Source organism: Scyliorhinus torazame, chromosome 4 (assembly GCF_047496885.1).
Source record: "Scyliorhinus torazame isolate Kashiwa2021f chromosome 4, sScyTor2.1, whole genome shotgun sequence".
Lineage (NCBI taxonomy): Eukaryota > Metazoa > Chordata > Chondrichthyes > Carcharhiniformes > Scyliorhinidae > Scyliorhinus > Scyliorhinus torazame.
The window spans coordinates 73948220-73972509 of NC_092710.1; the positions used below are offsets into that span (position 1 = coordinate 73948220).

At 55.6% G+C, this 24290-nt stretch overlaps 1 protein-coding gene across 1 annotated transcript in view; it reads left to right on the top strand.

Moving 5' to 3' along the window:
- LOC140410303 (A disintegrin and metalloproteinase with thrombospondin motifs 4-like) overlaps nt 1-24290 on the top strand; it is a 406325-nt gene that overhangs the window by 177967 nt on the left and 204068 nt on the right. Inside the window, exon 4 of the mRNA XM_072498283.1 lies at nt 23564-23838. Coding sequence (XP_072354384.1) covers nt 23564-23838 — 275 coding nt within the window. The remainder of the gene's footprint in view (nt 1-23563; nt 23839-24290) is intronic.

The following is a 24290-nucleotide window of genomic DNA, read 5'->3' on the forward strand; positions in this document are numbered from 1 at the left end:
GAGTGTGTGCTGCACTGTCAGAGGGTCAGTACTGTGGGAGTGCTGCACTGTCAGAGGGTAAGGACTGAGGGAGTGCTGCACTGTCAGTGGGTCAGTACTGAGGGAGCGCTGCACTGTCAGAGGGTCAGTACTGAAGTAGTGCTGCACTGTCAGGGGGTCAGTACAGAGGGAGTGCTGCACTGTCAGAGAGTCAGTACTGAGGGAGTGCTGCAGTGTCAGACGGTCAGTTCTGAGGGAGTGCTGCACTGTCAGAGGGTCAGTACTGAGGGAGTGCTGCACTGTCAGAGGGTCAGTACTGTGGGAGTGCTGCAGTGTCAGACGGTCAGTACTGAGGGAGCGCTGCACTGTCAGAGGGTCAGTACTGAGGGAGTGCTGCACTGTCAGAGGGTCAGTACTGAGGGAGTGCTGCACTGTCAGAGGGTCAGTACTGAGGGAGTGCTGCACGGTCGGAGGGTCAGTACTGAGGGAGAGCTGCACTGTCAGAGAGTAAGTACTGAGGGAGTGCTTCATTGTCAGAGGGTCAGCGCTGAGGGAGTGCTGCAGTGTCAGAGTGTCAGTACTGAGGGAGTGCTGCACTGTCAGAGGGTCTGTACTGAGGGAGTGCTGCACTGTCAGAGGGTCAGTACTGAGGGAGTGCTGCACTGTCAGAGGGTCAATGCTGAGGGAGTGCTGCACTGTCAGAGGGTCTGTCCTGAGGGAGTGCTGCACTGTCAGAGGGTCAGTACTGAGGGAGTGCTGCACTGTCAGCGGGTCAATGCTGAGGGAATGCTGCACTGTCAGAGGGTCAGTACTGAGGGAGTGCCGCACTGTCAGAGGGTCAGTACTGAGGGAGTGCTGCAGTGTCAGACGGTCAGTTCTGAGGGAGTGCTGCACTGTCAGGCGGTCAGTACTGAGGGAGTGCTGCAGTGTCAGACGGTCAGTACTGAGGGAGCGTTGCACTGTCAGAGGGTCAGTACTGAGGGAGCGTTGCACTGTCAGAGGGTCAGTACTGAGGGAGTGCTGCACTATCAGAGGGTCAGTACTGAGGGAGTGCTGCACTGCAGAGGGTCAGTACTGAGGGAGAGCTGCATTGTCAGAGAGTCAGTACTGAGGAAGTGCTGCACTGTCAGAGGGTCCGTACTGAGGGTGCGCTGCACTGTCAGAGGGTTAGTACTGAGGGACTGCTGCACTGTCAGAGGGTCCGTACTGAGGGAGTGCTCCACTGTCGGAGGGTCAGAACTGAGAGACTGCTGCACTTTCAGAGAGTCAGTACTGAGGGAGTGCTGCACTGTCAGAGGGGCAGTACTGAGGCAGCGCTGCACTGTCAGAGGGTCTGTGCTGATGGAGCGCTGCACTTTCAGAGGGTCAGTACTGAGGGATTGCTGCACTGTCAGAGGGTCAGTACTGAGGGAGTGCTGCACTGTCAGAGAGTCAGTACTGAGGGAGTGCTGCACTGTCAGAGGGTCAGTACTGAGGGAGCGTTGCACTGTCAGAGGGTCAGTACTGAGGGAGCGTTGCACTGTCAGAGGGTCAGTACTGAGTGAGTGCTGCACTGTCAGAAGGACAGTACTGAGGGAGTGCTGCACTGTCAGAGGGTCAGGACTGAGGGAGTGCTGCACTGTCAGCGGGTCAGTACTGAGGGATTGCTGCACTGTCAGAGGGTCAGTACTGAAGGAGTGCTGCACTGTCAGGGGGTCAGAACTATGGGAGTGCTGCACGGTCAGAGGGTCAGTACTGAGGGAGTGCTGCACTGTCAGAGAGTCAGTACTGAGGTAGTGCTGCAATGTCAGAGGGTCAGTACTGAGGGAATGCTGCACTGTCAGAGGGTCAGTACTGTGGGAGTGCTGCAGTGTCAGAGGGTCAGTACTGAGGGAGTGCTGCACTGTCAGAGGGTCAGTACTGAGGGAGTGCTGCACTGTCAGAGGGTCAGTACTGAGGGAGTGCCGCACTGTCAGAGGGTCAGTACTGAGGGAGTGCTGCAGTGTCAGACGGTCAGTTCTGAGGGAGTGCTGCACTGTCAGGCGGTCAGTACTGAGGGAGTGCTGCAGTGTCAGACGGTCAGTACTGAGGGAGCGCTGCACTGTCAGAGGGTCAGTACTGAGGGAGTGCTGCACTGTCAGAGGGTCAGTTCTGAGGGAGTGCTGCACTGCAGAGGGTCAGTACTGAGGGAGAGCTGCATTGTCAGAGGGTCAGTACTGAGGGAGCGTTGCACTGTCAGAGGGTCAGTACTGAGGGAGTGCTGCACTGTCAGAGGGTCAGTACAGACTGAGTGCTGCACTGACAGAGAGTCAGTACTGAGGAAGTGCTGCACTGTCAGAGGGTCCGTACTGAGGGAGCGCTCCACTGTCAGAGGGTTAGTACTGAAGGAGTGCTGCACTGTCAGAGAGTCAGTACTGAGGGTGTGCTGCACTGTCAAAGGGTCTGTACTGAGGGAGTGCTGCACTGTCAGAGGGTCAGTACTGAGGGAGTGCTGCACTGTCAGAGAGTCAGTACTGAGGGAGTGCTGCACTGTCAGAGAGTCAGTACTGAGGGAGCACCGAACTGTCAGAGGGTCAGTACTGAGTGAGTGCTGCACTGTCAGATAGTCAGTACTGAGGGAGGGCTGCACTGTCAGAGGGTCAGTACTGTGGGAGTGCTGCACGGTCGGAAGGTCAGGACTGAGGGAGAGCTGCACTGTCAGAGAGTAAGTACTGAGGGAGTGCTTCATTGTCAGAGGGTCAGTGCTGAGGGAGTGCTGCACTGTCAAAGGGTCAGTACTGAGGGAGTGCTGCAGTGTCAGAGTGTCAGTACTGAGGGAGTGCTGCACTGTCAGAGAGTCTGTACTGAGGGAGTGCTGCACTGTCAGAGGGTCAGTACTGAGGGAGTGCTGCACTGTCAGAGGGTCAATGCTGAGGGAGTGCTGCACTGTCAGAGGGTCAGTACTGAGGGAGTGCCGCACTGTCAGAGGGTCAGTACTGAGGGAGTGCTGCAGTGTCAGACGGTCAGTTCTGAGGGAGTGCTGCACTGTCAGGCGGTCAGTACTGAGGGAGTGCTGCAGTGTCAGACGGTCAGTACTGAGGGAGAGCTGCACTGTCAGAGGGTCAGTACTGAGGGAGAGCTGCACTGTCAGAGAGTAAGTACTGAGGGAGTGCTTCATTGTCAGAGGGTCAGTGCTGAGGGAGTGCTGCAGTGTCAGAGTGTCAGTACTGAGGGAGTGCTGCACTGTCAGAGGGTCTGTACTGAGGGAGTGCTGCACTGTCAGAGGGTCAGTACTGAGGGAGTGCTGCACTGTCAGAGGGTCAATGCTGAGGGAGTGCTGCACTGTCAGAGGGTCTGTACTGAGGGAGTGCTGCACTGTCAGAGGGTCAGTACTGAGGGAGTGCTGCACTGTCAGAGGGTCAATGCTGAGGGAGTGCTGCACTGTCAGAGGGTCAGTACTGAGGGAGTGCCGCACTGTCAGAGGGTCAGTACTGAGGGAGTGCTGCAGTGTCAGACGGTCAGTACTGAGGGAGTGCTGCACTGTCAGAGGGTCAGTACTGAGGGAGTGCTGCACTGTCAAAGGGACAGTACTGAGGGAGTGCTGCACTGTCAGAGGGTCAGTACTGAGGGAGTGCTGCACTGTCAGAGGGTCAGTACTGAGGGAGTGCTGCACTGTCAGAGGTTCAGTACTGAGGGAGTGCTGCACTGTCAGAGGGTCAGTACTGAGCGGGTGTTGCACTGTCAGAGGGTCAGTACTGAGGGAGTGCTGCACTGTCAGAGGGTCAGTACTGAGGGAGTGCTGCACTGTCAGAGGGTCAGTACTGAGGGAGTGCTGCACTGTCAGAGGGTCAGTACTGAGGGAGTGTTGCACTGTCAGAGGGTCAGTACTGAGGGAGTGTTGCACTGTCAGAGGGTCAGTACTGAGGGAGTGCTGCACTGTCAGAGCGTCAGTACTGAGGGAGTGTTGCACTGTCAGAGGGTCAGTACTGAGGGAGTGCTGCACAGTCAGAGGGTCAGTACTGAGGGAGTGCTGCACTGTCAGAGGGTCAGTACTGAGGGAGTGCTGCACTGTCAGAGGGTCAGTACTGAGGGAGTGCTGCACTGTCAGAGGGTCAGTAATGAGTGTGTGCTGCACTGTCAGAGGGTCAGTACTGTGGGAGTGCTGCACTGTCAGAGGGTAAGGACTGAGGGAGTGCTGCACTGTCAGTGGGTCAGTACTGAGGGAGCGCTGCACTGTCAGAGGGTCAGTACTGAAGTAGTGCTGCACTGTCAGGGGGTCAGTACTGAGGGAGTGCTGCACTGTCAGAGAGTCAGTACTGAGGGAGTGCTGCAGTGTCAGACGGTCAGTTCTGAGGGAGTGCTGCACTGTCAGAGGGTCAGTACTGAGGGAGTGCTGCACTGTCAGAGGGTCAGTACTGTGGGAGTGCTGCAGTGTCAGACGGTCAGTACTGAGGGAGCGCTGCACTGTCAGAGGGTCAGTACTGAGGGAGTGCTGCACTGTCAGAGGGTCAGTACTGAGGGAGTGCTGCACTGTCAGAGGGTCAGTACTGAGGGAGTGCTGCACGGTCGGAGGGTCAGTACTGAGGGAGAGCTGCACTGTCAGAGAGTAAGTACTGAGGGAGTGCTTCATTGTCAGAGGGTCAGCGCTGAGGGAGTGCTGCAGTGTCAGAGTGTCAGTACTGAGGGAGTGCTGCACTGTCAGAGGGTCTGTACTGAGGGAGTGCTGCACTGTCAGAGGGTCAGTACTGAGGGAGTGCTGCACTGTCAGAGGGTCAATGCTGAGGGAGTGCTGCACTGTCAGAGGGTCTGTCCTGAGGGAGTGCTGCACTGTCAGAGGGTCAGTACTGAGGGAGTGCTGCACTGTCAGCGGGTCAATGCTGAGGGAGTGCTGCACTGTCAGAGGGTCAGTACTGAGGGAGTGCCGCACTGTCAGAGGGTCAGTACTGAGGGAGTGCTGCAGTGTCAGACGGTCATTTCTGAGGGAGTGCTGCACTGTCAGGCGGTCAGTACTGAGGGAGTGCTGCAGTGTCAGACGGTCAGTACTGAGGGAGCGTTGCACTGTCAGAGGGTCAGTACTGAGGGAGCGTTGCACTGTCAGAGGGTCAGTACTGAGGGAGTGCTGCACTATCAGAGGGTCAGTACTGAGGGAGTGCTGCACTGCAGAGGGTCAGTACTGAGGGAGAGCTGCATTGTCAGAGAGTCAGTACTGAGGAAGTGCTGCACTGTCAGAGGGTCCGTACTGAGGGACTGCTGCACTGTCAGAGGGTCCGTACTGAGGGAGTGCTCCACTGTCGGAGGGTCAGAACTGAGAGACTGCTGCACTTTCAGAGAGTCAGTACTGAGGGAGTGCTGCACTGTCAGAGGGGCAGTACTGAGGCAGCGCTGCACTGTCAGAGGGTCTGTGCTGATGGAGCGCTGCACTTTCAGAGGGTCAGTACTGAGGGATTGCTGCACTGTCAGAGGGTCAGTACTGAGGGAGTGCTGCACTGTCAGAGAGTCAGTACTGAGGGAGTGCTGCACTGTCAGAGGGTCAGTACTGAGGGAGCGTTGCACTGTCAGAGGGTCAGTACTGAGGGAGCGTTGCACTGTCAGAGGGTCTGTACTGAGGGAGTGCTGCACTGTCAGAGGGTCCGTACTGAGGGAGTGCTCCACTGTCGGAGGGTCAGAACTGAGGGACTGCTGCACTTTCAGAGAGTCAGTACTGAGGGAGCGCCGCACAGTCAGAGATTCAGTACTGAGGGAGCGCTGCAAAGTCAGAGAGTCAGTACTGAGGGAGTGCTGCACTGTCAGAGGGTCAGTACTGAGGGACTGCTGCACTGTCAGAGAGTCAGTACTGAGGGAGTGCTCCACTGTCGGAGGGTCAGTACTGAGGTACTGCTGCACTGTCAGAGAGTCAGTACTGAGGGAGCGCCGCACTGTCAGAGAGTCAGTACTGAGGGAGCACCGAAATGTCAGAGGGTCAGTACGGAGGGAGTGCTGAACTGTCAGAGAGTCAGTACTGGGGGAGTGTTGCACTGTCAGAGGGTCAGTACTGAGGGCGTACTGCACTGTCAGAGGGTCAGTACTGAGTGAGTGCTGCACTGTCAGAGGGTCAGGAATGAGGGAGTGCTGCACTGTCAGCGGGTCAGTACTGAGGGATTGCTGCACTGTCAGAGGGTCAGTACTGAAGGAGTGCTGCACTGTCAGGGGGTTAGTACTATGGGAGTGCTGCACGGTCAGAGGGTCAGTACTGAGGGAGTGCTGCACTGTCAGAGAGTCAGTACTGAGGTAGTGCTGCAATGTCAGAGGGTCAGTACTGAGGGAATGCTGCACTTTCAGAGGGTCAGTACTGAGGGAGTGCCGCACTGTCAGAGGGTCAGTACTGAGGGAGTGCTGCAGTGTCAGAGGGTCAGTACTGAGGGAGTGCCGCACTGTCAGAGGGTCAGTACTGAGGGAGCGCTGCACTGTCAGAGGGTCAGTACTGAAGTAGTGCTGCACTGTCAGGGGGTCAGTACTGAGGGAGTGCTGCACTGTCAGAGAGTCAGTACTGAGGGAGTGCTGCAGTGTCAGAGAGTCAGTACTGAGGGAGTGCTGCACTGTCAGAGAGTCAGTACTGAGGGAGTGCTGCAGTGTCAGAGAGTCAGTACTGAGGGAGTGCTGCACTGTCAGAGAGTCAGTACTGAGGGAGTGCTGCACTGTCAGAGAGTCAGTACTGAGGGAGTGCTGCAGTGTCAGACGGTCAGTTCTGAGGGAGTGCTGCACTGTCAGAGGGTCAGTACTGAGGGAGTGCTGCACTGTCAGAGGGGCAGTACTGAGGGAGTGCTGCAGTGTCAGACGGTCAGTACTGAGGGAGCGCTGCACTGTCAGAGGGTCAGTACTGAGGGAGTGCTGCACTGTCAGAGGGTCAGTACTGAGGGAGTGCTGCACTGTCAGAGGGTCAGTACTGAGGGAGTGCTGCAGTGTCAGACGGTCAGTACTGAGGGAGCGCTGCACTGTCAGAGGGTCAGTACTGAGGGACTGCTGCACTGTCAGAGGGTCCGTACTGAGGGAGTGCTCCACTGTCGGAGGGTCAGAACTGAGAGACTGCTGCACTTTCAGAGAGTCAGTACTGAGGGAGTGCTGCACTGTCAGAGGGGCAGTACTGAGGCAGCGCTGCACTGTCAGAGGGTCTGTGCTGATGGAGCGCTGCACTTTCAGAGGGTCAGTACTGAGGGATTGCTGCACTGTCAGAGGGTCAGTACTGAGGGAGTGCTGCACTGTCAGAGAGTCAGTACTGAGGGAGCGCCGCACTGTCAGAGAGTCAGTACTGAGGGAGCACCGAAATGTCAGAGGGTCAGTACTGAGGGAGTGCTGAACTGTCAGAGAGTCAGTACTGGGGGAGGGCTGCACTGTAAGAGGGTCAGTACTGAGGGAGTGCTGCAGTGTCAGAGGGTCAGTACTGAGGGAGTGTTGCACTGTCAGAGGGTCAGTACTGAGGGCGTACTGCACTGTCAGAGGGTCAGTACTGAGTGAGTGCTGCACTGTCAGAAGGACAGTACTGAGGGAGTGCTGCACTGTCAGAGGGTCAGGACTGAGGGAGTGCTGCACTGTCAGCGGGTCAGTACTGAGGGATTGCTGCACTGTCAGAGGGTCAGTACTGAAGGAGTGCTGCACTGTCAGGGGGTCAGAACTATGGGAGTGCTGCACGGTCAGAGGGTCAGTACTGAGGGAGTGCTGCACTGTCAGAGAGTCAGTACTGAGGTAGTGCTGCAATGTCAGAGGGTCAGTACTGAGGGAATGCTGCACTGTCAGAGGGTCAGTACTGTGGGAGTGCTGCAGTGTCAGAGGGTCAGTACTGAGGGAGTGCTGCACTGTCAGAGGGTCAGTACTGAGGGAGTGCTGCACTGTCAGAGGGTCAGTACTGAGGGAGTGCCGCACTGTCAGAGGGTCAGTACTGAGGGAGTGCTGCAGTGTCAGATGGTCAGTTCTGAGGGAGTGCTGCACTGTCAGGCGGTCAGTACTGAGGGAGTGCTGCAGTGTCAGACGGTCAGTACTGAGGGAGCGCTGCACTGTCAGAGGGTCAGTACTGAGGGAGTGCTGCACTGTCAGAGGGTCAGTTCTGAGGGAGTGCTGCACTGCAGAGGGTCAGTACTGAGGGAGAGCTGCATTGTCAGAGGGTCAGTACTGAGGGAGCGTTGCACTGTCAGAGGGTCAGTACTGAGGGAGTGCTGCACTGTCAGAGGGTCAGTACAGACTGAGTGCTGCACTGACAGAGAGTCAGTACTGAGGAAGTGCTGCACTGTCAGAGGGTCCGTACTGAGGGAGCGCTCCACTGTCAGAGGGTTAGTACTGAAGGAGTGCTGCACTGTCAGAGAGTCAGTACTGAGGGTGTGCTGCACTGTCAAAGGGTCTGTACTGAGGGAGTGCTGCACTGTCAGAGGGTCAGTACTGAGGGAGTGCTGCACTGTCAGAGAGTCAGTACTGAGGGAGTGCTGCACTGTCAGAGAGTCAGTACTGAGGGAGCACCGAACTGTCAGAGGGTCAGTACTGAGTGAGTGCTGCACTGTCAGATAGTCAGTACTGAGGGAGGGCTGCACTGTCAGAGGGTCAGTACTGAGGGAGCGCTGCACTGTCAGAGGGTCAGTACTGTGGGAGTGCTGCACGGTCGGAAGGTCAGGACTGAGGGAGAGCTGCACTGTCAGAGAGTAAGTACTGAGGGAGTGCTTCATTGTCAGAGGGTCAGTGCTGAGGGAGTGCTGCACTGTCAAAGGGTCAGTACTGAGGGAGTGCTGCAGTGTCAGAGTGTCAGTACTGAGGGAGTGCTGCACTGTCAGAGAGTCTGTACTGAGGGAGTGCTGCACTGTCAGAGGGTCAGTACTGAGGGAGTGCTGCACTGTCAGAGGGTCAATGCTGAGGGAGTGCTGCACTGTCAGAGGGTCAGTACTGAGGGAGTGCCGCACTGTCAGAGGGTCAGTACTGAGGGAGTGCTGCAGTGTCAGACGGTCAGTTCTGAGGGAGTGCTGCACTGTCAGGCGGTCAGTACTGAGGGAGTGCTGCAGTGTCAGACGGTCAGTACTGAGGGAGAGCTGCACTGTCAGAGGGTCAGTACTGAGGGAGAGCTGCACTGTCAGAGAGTAAGTACTGAGGGAGTGCTTCATTGTCAGAGGGTCAGTGCTGAGGGACTGCTGCAGTGTCAGAGTGTCAGTACTGAGGGAGTGCTGCACTGTCAGAGGGTCTGTACTGAGGGAGTGCTGCACTGTCAGAGGGTCAGTACTGAGGGAGTGCTGCACTGTCAGAGGGTCAATGCTGAGGGAGTGCTGCACTGTCAGAGGGTCTGTACTGAGGGAGTGCTGCACTGTCAGAGGGTCAGTACTGAGGGAGTGCTGCACTGTCAGAGGGTCAATGCTGAGGGAGTGCTGCACTGTCAGAGGGTCAGTACTGAGGGAGTGCCGCACTGTCAGAGGGTCAGTACTGAGGGAGTGCTGCAGTGTCAGACGGTCAGTACTGAGGGAGTGCTGCACTGTCAGAGGGTCAGTACTGAGGGAGTGCTGCACTGTCAAAGGGACAGTACTGAGGGAGTGCTGCACTGTCAGAGGGTCAGTACTGAGGGAGTGCTGCACTGTCAGAGGGTCAGTACTGAGGGAGTGCTGCACTGTCAGAGGGTCAGTACTGAGGGAGTGCTGCACTGTCAGAGGGTCAGTACTGAGCGGGTGTTGCACTGTCAGAGGGTCAGTACTGAGGGAGTGCTGCACTGTCAGAGGGTCAGTACTGAGGGAGTGCTGCACTGTCAGAGGGTCAGTACTGAGGGAGTGCTGCACTGTCAGAGGGTCAGTACTGAGGGAGTGTTGCACTGTCAGAGGGTCAGTACTGAGGGAGTGTTGCACTGTCAGAGGGTCAGTACTGAGGGAGTGCTGCACTGTCAGAGCGTCAGTACTGAGGGAGTGTTGCACTGTCAGAGGGTCAGTACTGAGGGAGTGCTGCACAGTCAGAGGGTCAGTACTGAGGGAGTGCTGCACTGTCAGAGGGTCAGTACTGAGGGAGTGTTGCACTGTCAGAGGGTCAGTACTGAGGGAGTGCTGCACTGTCAGAGGGTCAGTACTGAGGGAGTGCTGCACTGTCAGAGGGTCAGTACTGAGTGTGTGCTGCACTGTCAGAGGGTCAGTACTGTGGGAGTGCTGCACTGTCAGAGGGTAAGGACTGAGGGAGTGCTGCACTGTCAGTGGGTCAGTACTGAGGGAGCGCTGCACTGTCAGAGGGTCAGTACTGAAGTAGTGCTGCACTGTCAGGGGGTCAGTACTGAGGGAGTGCTGCACTGTCAGAGAGTCAGTACTGAGGGAGTGCTGCAGTGTCAGACGGTCAGTTCTGAGGGAGTGCTGCACTGTCAGAGGGTCAGTACTGAGGGAGTGCTGCACTGTCAGAGGGTCAGTACTGTGGGAGTGCTGCAGTGTCAGACGGTCAGTACTGAGGGAGCGCTGCACTGTCAGAGGGTCAGTACTGAGGGAGTGCTGCACTGTCAGAGGGTCAGTACTGAGGGAGTGCTGCACTGTCAGAGGGTCAGTACTGAGGGAGTGCTGCACGGTCGGAGGGTCAGTACTGAGGGAGAGCTGCACTGTCAGAGAGTAAGTACTGAGGGAGTGCTTCATTGTCAGAGGGTCAGCGCTGAGGGAGTGCTGCAGTGTCAGAGTGTCAGTACTGAGGGAGTGCTGCACTGTCAGAGGGTCTGTACTGAGGGAGTGCTGCACTGTCAGAGGGTCAGTACTGAGGGAGTGCTGCACTGTCAGAGGGTCAATGCTGAGGGAGTGCTGCACTGTCAGAGGGTCAGTACTGAGGGAGTGCCGCACTGTCAGAGGGTCAGTACTGAGGGAGTGCTGCAGTGTCAGACGGTCAGTTCTGAGGGAGTGCTGCACTGTCAGGCGGTCAGTACTGAGGGAGTGCTGCAGTGTCAGACGGTCAGTACTGAGGGAGCGTTGCACTGTCAGAGGGTCAGTACTGAGGGAGCGTTGCACTGTCAGAGGGTCAGTACTGAGGGAGTGCTGCACTATCAGAGGGTCAGTACTGAGGGAGTGCTGCACTGCAGAGGGTCAGTACTGAGGGAGAGCTGCATTGTCAGAGAGTCAGTACTGAGGAAGTGCTGCACTGTCAGAGGGTCCGTACTGAGGGTGCGCTGCACTGTCAGAGGGTTAGTTCTGAGGGACTGCTGCACTGTCAGAGGGTCCGTACTGAGGGAGTGCTCCACTGTCGGAGGGTCAGAACTGAGAGACTGCTGCACTTTCAGAGAGTCAGTACTGAGGGAGTGCTGCACTGTCAGAGGGGCAGTACTGAGGCAGCGCTGCACTGTCAGAGGGTCTGTGCTGATGGAGCGCTGCACTTTCAGAGGGTCAGTACTGAGGGATTGCTGCACTGTCAGAGGGTCAGTACTGAGGGAGTGCTGCACTGTCAGAGAGTCAGTACTGAGGGAGTGCTGCACTGTCAGAGGGTCAGTACTGAGGGAGCATTGCACTGTCAGAGGGTCAGTACTGAGGGAGCGTTGCACTGTCAGAGGGTCTGTACTGAGGGAGTGCTGCACTGTCAGAGGGTCCGTACTGAGGGAGTGCTCCACTGTCGGAGGGTCAGAACTGAGGGACTGCTGCACTTTCAGAGAGTCAGTACTGAGGGAGCGCTGCAAAGTCAGAGAGTCAGTACTGAGGGAGTGCTGCACTGTCAGAGGGTCAGTACTGAGGGACTGCTGCACTGTCAGAGAGTCAGTACTGAGGGAGTGCTCCACTGTCGGAGGGTCAGTACTGAGGTACTGCTGCACTGTCAGAGAGTCAGTACTGAGGGAGCGCCGCACTGTCAGAGAGTCAGTACTGAGGGAGCACCGAAATGTCAGAGGGTCAGTACGGAGGGAGTGCTGAACTGTCAGAGAGTCAGTACTGGGGGAGTGTTGCACTGTCAGAGGGTCAGTACTGAGGGCGTACTGCACTGTCAGAGGGTCAGTACTGAGTGAGTGCTGCACTGTCAGAGGGTCAGGAATGAGGGAGTGCTGCACTGTCAGCGGGTCAGTACTGAGGGATTGCTGCACTGTCAGAGGGTCAGTACTGAAGGAGTGCTGCACTGTCAGGGGGTTAGTACTATGGGAGTGCTGCACGGTCAGAGGGTCAGTACTGAGGGAGTGCTGCACTGTCAGAGAGTCAGTACTGAGGTAGTGCTGCAATGTCAGAGGGTCAGTACTGAGGGAATGCTGCACTTTCAGAGGGTCAGTACTGAGGGAGTGCCGCACTGTCAGAGGGTCAGTACTGAGGGAGTGCTGCAGTGTCAGAGGGTCAGTACTGAGGGAGTGCCGCACTGTCAGAGGGTCAGTACTGAGGGAGTGCTGCACTTTCAGAGGGTCAGTACTGAGGGAGTGCCGCACTGTCAGAGGGTCAGTACTGAGGGAGTGCTGCAGTGTCAGACGGTCAGTTCTGAGGGAGTGCTGCAGTGTCAGACGGTCAGTACTGAGCGAGCGCTGCACTGTCAGAGGGTCAGTACTGAGGGAGTGCTGCACTGTCAGAGGGTCAGTTCTGAGGGAGTGCTGCACTGCAGAGGGTCAGTACTGAGGGAGAGCTGCATTGTCAGAGGGTCAGTACTGAGGGAGCGTTGCACTGTCAGAGGGTCAGTACTGAGGGAGTGCTGTACTGTCAGAGGGTCAGTACAGAGGGAGTGCTGCACTGACAGAGAGTCAGTACTGAGGAAGTGCTGCACTGTCAGAGGGTCCGTACTGAGGGAGCGCTCCACTGTCAGAGGGTTAGTACTGAAGGAGTGCTGCACTGTCAGAGGGTCAGTACTGAGGGAGTGCTGCACTGTCAGAGAGTCAGTACTGAGGGTGTGCTGCACTGTCAAAGGGTCTGTACTGAGGGAGTGCTGCACTGTCAGAGGGTCAGTACTGAGGGAGCACCGAACTGTCAGAGGGTCAGTACTGTGGGAGTGCTGCACGGTCGGAGGGTCAGTACTGAGGGAGAGCTGCACTGTCAGAGAGTAAGTACTGAGGGAGTGCTTCATTGTCAGAGGGTCAGTGCTGAGGGAGTGCTGCACTGTCAGAGGGTCAGTACTGAGGGAGTGCTGCAGTGTCAGAGTGTCAGTACTGAGGGAGTGCTGCACTGTCAGAGGGTCTGTACTGAGGGAGTGCTGCACTGTCAGAGGGTCAGTACTGAGGGAGTGCTGCACTGTCAGAGGGTCAATGCTGAGGGAGTGCTGCACTGTCAGAGGGTCAGTACTGAGGGAGTGCCGCATTGTCAGAGGGTCAGTACTGAGGGAGTGCTGCAGTGTCAGACGGTCAGTTCTGAGGAGTGCTGCACTGTCAGGCGGTCAGTACTGAGGGAGTGCTGCAGTGTCAGACGGTCAGTACTGAGGGAGCGTTGCACTGTCAGAGAGTCAGTACTGAGGGAGTGCTGCACTGTCAGAGGGTCAGTACTGAGGGAGTGCTGCACTGTCAGAGGGTCAGTACTGAGGGAGCGCCGCACTGTCAGAGAGTCAGTACTGAGGGAGTGCTGCACTGTCAGAGGGTCAGTACTGAGGGAGTGCTGCACTGCAGAGGGTCAGTACTGAGGGAGAGCTGCATTGTCAGAGGGTCAGTACTGAGGGAGCGTTGCACTATCAGAGGGTCAGTACTGAGGGAGCGCTGCACTGTCAGAGGGTCAGTACTGAGGAAGTGCTGCACTGTCAGAGGGTCCGTACTGAGGGTGCGCTGCACTGTCAGAGGGTTAGTACTGAGGGAGTGCTGCACTGTCAAAGAGTCAGTGCTGAGGAAGTGCTGCACTGTCAGAGAGTCAGTACTGAGGGAGAGCTGCACTGTCAGAGGGTCAGTACTGAGGGAGTGCTGCACTGTCAGAGGGTCAGTACTGAGGGAGTGCTGCACTGTCAGAGGGTCAGTACTGAGGGAGTGCCGCACTGTCAGAGGGTCAGTACTGAGGGAGTGCTGCAGTGTCAGACGGTCAGTTCTGAGGAGTGCTGCACTGTCAGGCGGTCAGTACTGAGGGAGTGCTGCAGTGTCAGACGGTCAGTACTGAGGGAGCGTTGCACTGTCAGAGAGTCAGTACTGAGGGAGTGCTGCACTGTCAGAGGGTCAGTACTGAGGGAGTGCTGCACTGTCAGAGGGTCAGTACTGAGGGAGCGCCGCACTGTCAGAGAGTCAGTACTGAGGGAGTGCTGCACTGTCAGAGGGTCAGTACTGAGGGAGTGCTGCACTGCAGAGGGTCAGTACTGAGGGAGAGCTGCATTGTCAGAGGGTCAGTACTGAGGGAGCGTTGCACTATCAGAGGGTCAGTACTGAGGGAGCGCTGCACTGTCAGAGGGTCAGTACTGAGGAAATGCTGCACTGTCAGAGGGTCCGTACTGAGGGTGCGCTGCACTGTCAGAGGGTTAGTACTGAGGGAGTGCTGCACTGTCAAAGGGTCAGTGCTGAGGAAGTGCTGCACTGTCAGAGAGTCAGTACTGAGGGAGAGCTGCACTGTCAGAGGGTCAGTACTGAGGGAGTGCTGCACTGTCAGAGGGTCAGTACTGAGGGAGTGCTGCACTGTCAGAGGGTCAGTACTGAGGGAGTGCTGCACTGTCAGAGGGTCAGTACTGAGGGAGTGCTGCACTGTCAGAGGGTCAGTACTGAGGGAGCGTTGCACTGTCAGACGGTCAGTACTGAGGGAGTGCTGCACTGTCAGAGGGTCCGTACTGAGGGAGTGCTCCACTGTCGGAGGGTCAGAACTGAGGGACTGCTGCACTTTCAGAGAGTCAGTACTGAGGGAGCGCCGCACAGTCAGAGAGTCAGTACTGAGGGAGCGCTGCAAAGTCAGAGAGTCAGTACTGAGGGAGTGCTGCACTGTCAGAGGGTCAGTACTGAGGGACTGCTGCACTGTCAGAGAGTCAGTACTGAGGGAGTGCTCCACTGTCGGAGGGTCAGTACTGAGGTACTGCTGCACTGTCAGAGAGTCAGTACTGAGGGAGCGCCGCACTGTCAGATAGTCAGTACTGAGGGAGCACCGAAATGTCAGAGGGTCAGTACTGAGGGAGTGCTGAACTGTCAGAGAGTCAGTACTGGGGAGGGCTGCACTGTAAGTGGGTCAGTACTGAGGGAGTGCTGCAGTGTCAGAGGGTCAGTACTGAGGGAGTGTTGCACTGTCAGAGGGTCAGTACTGAGGGCGTACTGCACTGTCAGAGGGTCAGTACTGAGTGAGTGCTGCACTGTCAGAAGGTCAGTACTGAGGGAGTGCTGCACTGTCAGAGGGTCAGGACTGAGGGAGTGCTGCACTGTCAGCGGGTCAGTACTGAGGGATTGCTGCACTGTCAGAGGGTCAGTACTGAAGGAGTGCTGCACTGTCAGGGGGTCAGTACTATGGGAGTGCTGCACGGTCAGAGGGTCAGTACTGAGGGAGTGCTGCACTGTCAGAGAGTCAGTACTGAGGTAGTGCTGCAATGTCAGAGGGTCAGTACTGAGGGAATGCTGCACTGTCAGAGGGTCAGTACTGTGGGAGTGCTGCAGTGTCAGAGGGTCAGTACTGAGGGAGTGCTGCACTGTCAGAGGGTCAGTACTGAGGGAGTGCTGCACTGTCAGAGGGTCAGTACTGAGGGAGTGCCGCACTGTCAGAGGGTCAGTACTGAGGGAGTGCCGCACTGTCAGAGGGTCAGTACTGAGGGAGTGCTGCACTGTCAGACGGTCAGTTCTGAGGGAGTGCTGCACTGTCAGGCGGTCAGTACTGAGGGAGTGCTGCAGTGTCAGACGGTCAGTACTGAGGGAGCGCTGCACTGTCAGAGGGTCAGTACTGAGGGAGTGCTGCACTGTCAGAGGGTCAGTACAGAGGGAGTGCTGCACTGACAGAGAGTCAATACTGAGGAAGTGCTGCACTGTCAGAGGGTCCGTACTGAGGGAGCGCTCCACTGTCAGAGGGTTAGTACTGAAGGAGTGCTGCACTGTCAGAGGGTCAGTACTGAGGGAGTGCTGCACTGTCAGAGAGTCAGTACTGAGGGTGTGCTGCACTGTCAAAGGGTCTGTACTGAGGGAGTGCTGCACTGTCAGAGGGTCAGTACTGAGGGTGTGCTGCACTGTCAGAGGGTCAGTACTGAGGGAGTGCTGCACTGTCAGAGAGTCAGTACTGAGGGAGTGCTGAACTGTCAGAGAGTCAGTACTGAGGGAGCACCGAACTGTCAGAGGGTCAGTACTGAGTGAGTGCTGCACTGTCAGATAGTCAGTACTGAGGGAGGGCTGCACTGTCAGAGGGTCAGTACTGAGGGAATGCTGCACTGTCAGAGGGTCAGTACTGTGGGAGTGCTGCACGGTCGGAGGGTCAGTACTGAGGGAGAGCTGCACTGTCAGAGAGTAAGTTCTGAGGGAGTGCTTCATTGTCAGAGGGTCAGTGCTGAGGGAGTGCTGCACTGTCAGAGGGTCAGTACTGAGGGAGTGCTGCAGTGTCAGAGTGTCAGTACTGAGGGAGTGCTGCACTGTCAGAGGGTCTGTACTGAGGGAGTGCTGCACTGTCAGAGGGTCAGTACTGAGGGAGTGCTGCACTGTCAGAGGGTCAGTGCTGAGGGAGTGCTGCACTGTCAGAGGGTCAGTGCTGAGGGAGTGCCGCACTGTCAGAGGGTCAGTACTGAGGGAGTGCTGCAGTGTCAGACGGTCAGTTCTGAGGGAGTGCTGCACTGTCAGGCGGTCAGTACTGAGGGAGTGCTGCAGTGTCAGACGGTCAGTACTGAGGGAGCGTTGCACTGTCAGAGCGTCAGTACTGAGGGAGTGCTGCACTGTCAGAGGGTCAGTACTGAGGGAGTGCTGCACTGCAGAGGGTCAGTACTGAGGGAGAGCTGCATTGTCAGAGGGTCAGTACTGAGGGAGCGTTGCACTGTCAGAGGGTCAGTACTGAGGGAGTGCTGCACTATCAGAGGGCCAGTACTGAGGGAGTGCTGCACTGTCAGAGAGTCAGTACTGAGGGAGTGCTGCACTGTCAGAGGGTCAGTACTGAGGGAGTGCTGCACTATCAGAGAGTCAGTACTGAGGGAGTGCTGCACTGTCAGAGGGTCAGCACTGAGGGAGTACTGCACTGTCAGAGGGTCAGTACTGAGGGAGTGCTGCACTATCAGAGGGTCAGTACTGAGGGAGTGCTGCACTGTCAGAGGGTCAGTACTGAGGGAGTGCTGCACTGTCAGAGGGTCAGTACTGAGGGAGTGCTGCAGTGTCTGATCTCCTGACCCGGCTAAACTCCGCCAATCCAACTACACCACCTCGCACCGCACTGAACCTCCCTCGACCCTGCTTGCTGCTTAATCACCTGACCCTCCCCCACTACCTGCTATTCACACAGCTAGCCCATCTCTCTATTTGCCCACCCACCCACTTACACTATCGACTGCCTGCCCACCTCTGCCCTTTCCCACTCACCCCCACCCTACCCATCAAACCGCCTCACCCAGCAACTTCATCCCCCTCTACTCCCCAGTGACTTGTTCAATCTGTCAGCCACTAACCAGCTGACCTCGCAATCCATTCACCGCCATCCAGCTCGCATTCAAACACTTACATTTACCCCAAAACTGCTGGTGCGGAAAATGGGGACAAGGCCGCCTCCAACCCTGACTCTGCCCCGACACTATTTCCCAATGGGGTCTATGCCGCACATTCCTGTAAATGTTGGGCTTGTGTAGACCCCGCTAGAAATGTACAACATCTGGCCGACACGGTAGCGCAGTGGTTAGCACTGTTGCTTCACAGCTCCAGGGTCCCAGGTTCGATTCTCGGCTTGGGTCACTGTCTGTGCGGAGTCTGCACGTTCTCCCCGTGTCTGCGTGGGTTTCCTCCGGGCGCTCCAGGTTTCCTCCCACAAGTTTGTTCGGTGAATTGGACATTCTGAATCCTCCCTCACTGTACCCGAACAGGCGCCGGAATGTGGCGACTAGGGGCTTTTCACAGTAACTTCATTGCAGTGGTAGTGTAAGCCGACTTGTGACAATAAGATTATTATTATTACATCGCCCAGCAGGGGGTATTGAGAGTGCAGCGATTTTGTGATAAACAATGCAATTGCGCTGATGATCTAGATGCCTCTTTCGTTCTCCGTCCCTCTCTCTCTTTCTCTCAGTCCTCACTTTGCATCATGATTAGCCTTTCTCTTGTTCGCTCTCTCTTTCTTCTCTCATTATGGCTTGTGGTGAATGTATTTCACCTAATGCATGAGCTGTCTGTACTGTCTGTATCATGATGTGACCCATGACCTGGAAGTGATGATACGGGCTACTTCCAGGTACTGTACTGGAACCCCGGTGGGCTCCGCCTCTGGCTCCGCCCTCACCGGGGCCATATATAGTCCGGCCACCTGTGGGTGGCACTCATTTGTACAGCCGACTCTGGCAGGCGAGTTCATGGATATTAAAGCCCAATATTCACTCGTCCTCACGGTCTCACAGTGAATTGGCGGTATCACTTGTCTGTCTCTCTTTCACCCCTCCATTTGCATGGCGGCTGACCCTCTCTCTCTCTCTCTCTCTCTGTCTCACTCTTTCTCATTCCTCCCTTTGCATCGTGGTTCACCTTCTCGCCCACTCTTTCTCTCTCGCTGTCTCTTTCGCTCTCTCATTCTTCCATTTGAATGGAAACATACATCGAAAATAGAAGTAGGAGGAGGCCATTCGGCCCATCGAGCCTGCTCCGCCATTCATTATGTTCCTGGTTGATCATCGAGTTCAATACCCTGATCCCGCCTTCCCCTCAAATCCCGTGATGCCTTTAGCCTCTGGAGCTACATCTAATTCCTTCGTCTAAACTACTTTTTTGTGGTCGTGAATTCCACAGATTCACCACTCTCTGGGTGAAGACATTTCTCCTCACCTCAATCCTAAATATTTACCCTTATCGTCAAACTATTTCTGGACTCCCCCACCATCAGGAACATTCTTTCTGAATCTACCCTGTCTAATCCTGCTAGAATTTTGCAAGTTTCAATGAAATCCCCTCTCACTCGTCTAAACTCCAATAATCCTCATATGAGTATCGCCTCATATGACAGTCCCGCCGTCCCAGGAATCAGCCGGGTAAACCTTCGCTGCACCCCCTCCCCCCATAGCAAGGACATCCTTCCTCGGATAAGGACGGAGAACTTCACACAATACCCCAGGTGTGGCCTCACCAATGCCCGACATAATAACAGTAAGACATCTCTGATCCTATACTCAAAGCCTCTCACTATGAAGGCCAACATACCATTTGCCTTCTTTACTGCCTCTCTACCTGTGCGCTAACTTTCAGCGACTGATACACGAGGACACCAAGGTCTCGCTGAGTATCTCAATTTACACCCATTCAAATAATAACCTGCCTCCCTATTGTTGCTACCAAAGTGGATCACCTCACATTTATCCACATTATACTAAATCTGCCACAATAATCTTTTATTATTGTCACAAGTAGCTCACATTAACACTGCAATGAAGTTACTGTGATACTCTCCTAGTCGCCACACTCCGGCGCCTGTTCGGGTACACAGAGGGAGAATTCAGAATGTCCAATTCACCTAACAGCACGTCTTTCAGGACTTGTGGGAGGAAACCGGAGCCCCCGGAGGAAACCCACGCAGACAAGGGGGGGAACGTGCAGACTCCGCACTGACAGTGACCCAAGCCGGGAATCAAACCCGCGTCCTTGGCGCTGTGAAGCAACAGTGCTAACCACTGTGCTACTGTGCATGGTGCCCACTCCCTCAGCCTGTCCAAATCCCGCTGAAGAATCTCTGCATCCTCCTCACAACTCACCCTCCCACCCAACTTTGTATCATCTGCAAATTTGGAAATACTGCATTTAGTTCCCTTGTCTGAATCATTAATATATAATGTGAACAGTTGGGGTCCTAGCACGGATCCCTGCATTGCCCCACTGGTCACTGCCTGCCAATCAGAAAAAGATACAATTATTCCAACTTTTTGCTTCCTGTCTGCTCACCAGTTCCCTATCCATCTCAAGGCACGACCTATAATCCCATGCCCTTTAACTTTACATATTAATCTGTTATGTGAGACCTTGTTGAAAGCCTGCCGAAAGTCTAGGTAAACCACATCCACCGGTTCTCCCTGGTCAACTCTACTAGTTACGTCTTCAAAGAATTCTGGTAGGTTTGTCAATCATGATTTTCCTTTCGTAAATCCACGCTGACTTTGTCTGATTACACCACTGCTTTCTAAATGCTGCAGGCCACAGCAGAAAAACCGCACCAACCTCCTCAGATGACAAACACGGGCACAACCGACAGAATACCCTTCGTCGTCCAGTACTTCCCTGGAGCAGAGAAACAACGACATCTTCTTCACAGCCTTCAACACGTCATCGATGAAGATGAACACCTTGCCAAGGTCATCCCCACACCCCCACTACTTGCCTTCAAACAACCGCGCAACCTCAAACGAACCATTTTTTGCAGCAAACTACCCAGTCTTCAGAACAGTGACCACGACACCACACAACCCTGCCATGGCAATCTCTGCAAGACATGCCAGATCATCGACATGGGTACCATCATTACACGTGAGAACACCACCCACCAGGTACGCGGTACATACTCGTGCGACTCGGCCAACGTTGTCTACCTCATACGCTGCAGGAAAGGATGTCCCGAAGCGTGGTACATTGGCGAGACCATGCAGATCCTGCGACAACGGATGAACGGACATCGCACAACAATCACCAGGCAGGAATGTTCCCTTCCAGTCGGGGAACACTTCAGCAGTCAAGGGCATTCGGCCTCTGATCTCCGGGTAAGCGTTCTCCAAGGCGGCCTTCAGGACGCGAGACAACGCAAATCGCCGAGCAGAAACTTAGAGCCAAGTTCCGCACACATAGAACATAGAACATAGAATTTACAGTGCAGAAGGAGGCCATTTGGCCCATCGAGTCTACACCGGCTCTTGGAAAGAGCATCCTACCCAAGGTCAACACCGCCACCCTATCCCCATAACCCAGTAACCCCACCCACCACTAAGGGCAATTTTGGACACTAAGGGCAATTTATCATGGCCAATCCACCTAACCTGCACATCTTTGGACTGTTGGAGGAAACCAGAGCACCCGGAGGAAACCCACGCACACACGGGGAGGATGTGCAGACTCCGCACAGACAGTGACCCAAGCCAGAATCGAACCTGGGACCCTGGCGCTGTGAAGCAATTGTGCTATCCACAAGGCTACCGTGCTGCCCCAATGAGTACGGCCTCAACCGGGACCTGGGATTCATGTTGCATTACATTCACCCCCCACCATCTGGCCTGCGAAATCCTACCAACTGTCCTGGCTTGAGACAATTCACACCTCTTAAACCTGGCTTACCCCATCTCTGGATCTGTAAAGACTTATTTACCTGCAAATGCTCGCATTCCAAGCATTGTCTTGCATCTTTGACTTTGTCTATATAGATGCTTCTGGAACCCACCTCTTCGTTCTCCTGAGGAAGGAGCAGTGCTCAGAAAGCTAGTGATTTGAAACAAACCTGTTGGGCTTTAACCTGGTGTTGTCAGACTTCTGGGGCGCGATTCTCCGACCCCCCACTGGGTCGGAGAATCGCCGGGGGTTGACGTGAAACCCGCCCCTGCCGTGTCCCGAATTCTCCGCCACCAGAGATTCAGCGGGGGCGGGACTCGCGCCGCGCCGGTCGGCGGGCCCACCCCCGGCGATTCTCCGGCCCGCAATGGGCCGAAGTCCCGCCGCTGTCAACCCTCGCCCGCCGGCGTGGATTAAACCGCCTACCTTACCGGCGGGACAAGGCGGCACGGGCAGGTTCCGGGGTCCTGGGGCGGGCGCAGGGAGATCTGGCCCCGGGGGATGCCCCCTGTTGCTAACTTTGCCTTAGTTTCATTGCTCTGTTTTGTTACCTTTGCTCTTGAGTCGCCAGGTATCTTTCTGATACCGCCACGAGGTCCATGTCCGAGTAATGATCAATAATCCAATACACCGCTTAGTAAGATTTAAATCAAAGCACATTTATTATACACAGTAATCGCTACTCATGTACAAATTCTACGTCTAAGCTACTTCTACAACTAACAGGCCAATACTTAACTTGGAACTGGCCCACCAGGTCAGGGAAACGAATGGCCTTTAGTTCGGGTTCTGAGCCTGCGGGATTCGAAGTTGGTACAGATCGGTAGCTAGGAGCGCCTATCTCGTAGTGAGTGTTGAAGTAAGATTTACTCGATTTCAGCGGCGGCTGAACCGGTCACTGTCAAGGGTTGGTTCGTGTTGCTGAGTGACCCGGTCAAGAAGAGAAGCAGAGGGGGATTTGAACTTGGGCTTGATTCTTATAGTCCCCAGGGGCTTCCCGCCTTTCGGGGCGGATCCTGTACCTGGTCCCAAGTGGTTCCACTTGGTTCTATTTTCTCCAATGCTGGAGCAGTTCCCTGATCGATGGGCGGTCCTGAGGTGGTCCTTCACCTCCCTTTGTGTAGGCTTCTGCTGGCGCCGAAGAGTCTGGTTTGGCTTTATGTGTCTAAATGTTGCTCATTGTTCCCGGGGATTGCTCATTAATATGCAGATGGCTGGTGTTTGTTATGCTGAGGGTTGCTGGTATCGAACTTGTCTGGCCTTTCCAGAGGTAAATACACCCACAACCTGCAGCTGCTCGTTTGTGTCCTGTTGGCTGACTTTCCCATCAGCCTTTGCCGTTCGCCATTTTAAATCGGGAGTTAGCCATTTTAAGTGGCTACACCCCACGGTGGCCTGGCCCGCGATTGGGGCCCACCGATCCGCGGGTGGGCCTGTGCCGTGGGGGCATGCTTTTTATTCCGCCTTTGCCATGGTTTTCACTATGGCGGAGGCGGAAGAGACCCCCTCCCCGGCGTATGCGCGGGGATGCCGTGAGCGGCCGCTGACGATCCCGCGCATGCGTCGCCCGGCGAAGGCCTTTCAGCGCCGACTGGCGTGGCGCCAAAGGCCTTTCCCGCCAGCTGGCGGGGCGGAAACCACTCCGGCGTGGGCCGAGCCCCTCAAGGTGAGGGCTCGGCCCCTAAAGGTGCGGAGAATTCCCGACGCCGGAGTGGTTCCCGCCACTTCGTTACGCCGGAACCCCCCCGCCCCGCCGGGTAGGGGAGAATCCCGCCCCTTACCTTTATTGAGGTTCAGGACCTTGGCCTCAGAATTAACTACCTCACTATCCACCTTGATGAAGAATTTGATCATATTATGGTCACTCATCCTCAAGGGTTCTTTCACAACTAGATTGCCAACTAATCCTTTCTCATTGCACAACACCCAGTCAAAGATTCCCTGTTCCCTTGTTGATTCCTTGAAATGTTGATCCAGAAAACCATCGCGTATACAGCCCAGAAATTCCCCTCTATTGTACCAATTTGATTTACCCAATCGACAGGCAGACTAAGGTCACCCATAATCACAGATATTCTTTGATCACGCTCCCCTCTGATTCCCTGTGCAATGCTATTCCCAACATTACTACTGCAATTTGGTGGTCTGTCAACACACCACAAATATTTTTTGGCCCTTGCTGTTTCTTAACTCAACATATTACGCAAAATCCTCTCTGTCGCTCTGTCTCTCTATCTCTCTATCTCGAAATCCTCCATTTGCCTCATGGCTGACCAGGTCTCTCTCTCTCCCTCTCTTTTTGTCTCTTGCTCGCATTCCTCCCTTTCCATGGTGGTTGATCCTGGCTCTCTCTCTCGTTCCCCTCCCCACTCACAGCGGACTGCCTGCTGAACAAGCCCCTGGTATCGCTGGCGGAGTCCGAGCCTCTCGCTGGGAGAAACTACGACGCAGACCAGCAGTGCCGCCTCACATTTGGACCGGGACATCGTTGGAGACCGGAAACCGACCCCTGTCGCATTCTCTGGTGCATGGCCCGGCGACAGGGCGAGTGGCACCACGCCAGCAAGCACCTCCCAGCGGCAGATGGGACCGACTGCGGCCTGGGGAGGGCCTGTCTGAGTGGGCAATGTGTGGCGAATTGGCAACAGGCGGTGAGTAACCGAGAGTTCAACACTGGGCCGAGTAAAGGGAGCTTTACTCTGTATCTAACCCCGTGCTGTACCTGTCCTGGGAGTGTTTGATGGGGACAGTGTAGAGGGAGCTTTACTCTGTATCTAACCCCGTGCTGCACCTGTCCTGGGAGTGTTTGATGGGGACAGTGTAGAGGGAGCTTTACTCTGTATCTAACCCCGTGCTGTACCTGTCCTGGGAGTGTTTGATGGGCACAGTGTAGAGGGAGCTTTACTCTGTATCTAACCCCGTGCTGTACCTGTCCTGGGAGTGTTTGATGGTGACAGTGTAGAGGGAGCTTTACTCTGTATCTAACCCCGTGCTGCACCTGTCCTGGGAGTGTTTGATGGGGACAGTGTAGAGGGAGCTTTACTCTGTATCTAACCCCGTGCTGTACCTGTCCTCGGAGTGTTTGATGGGGACAGTGTAGAGG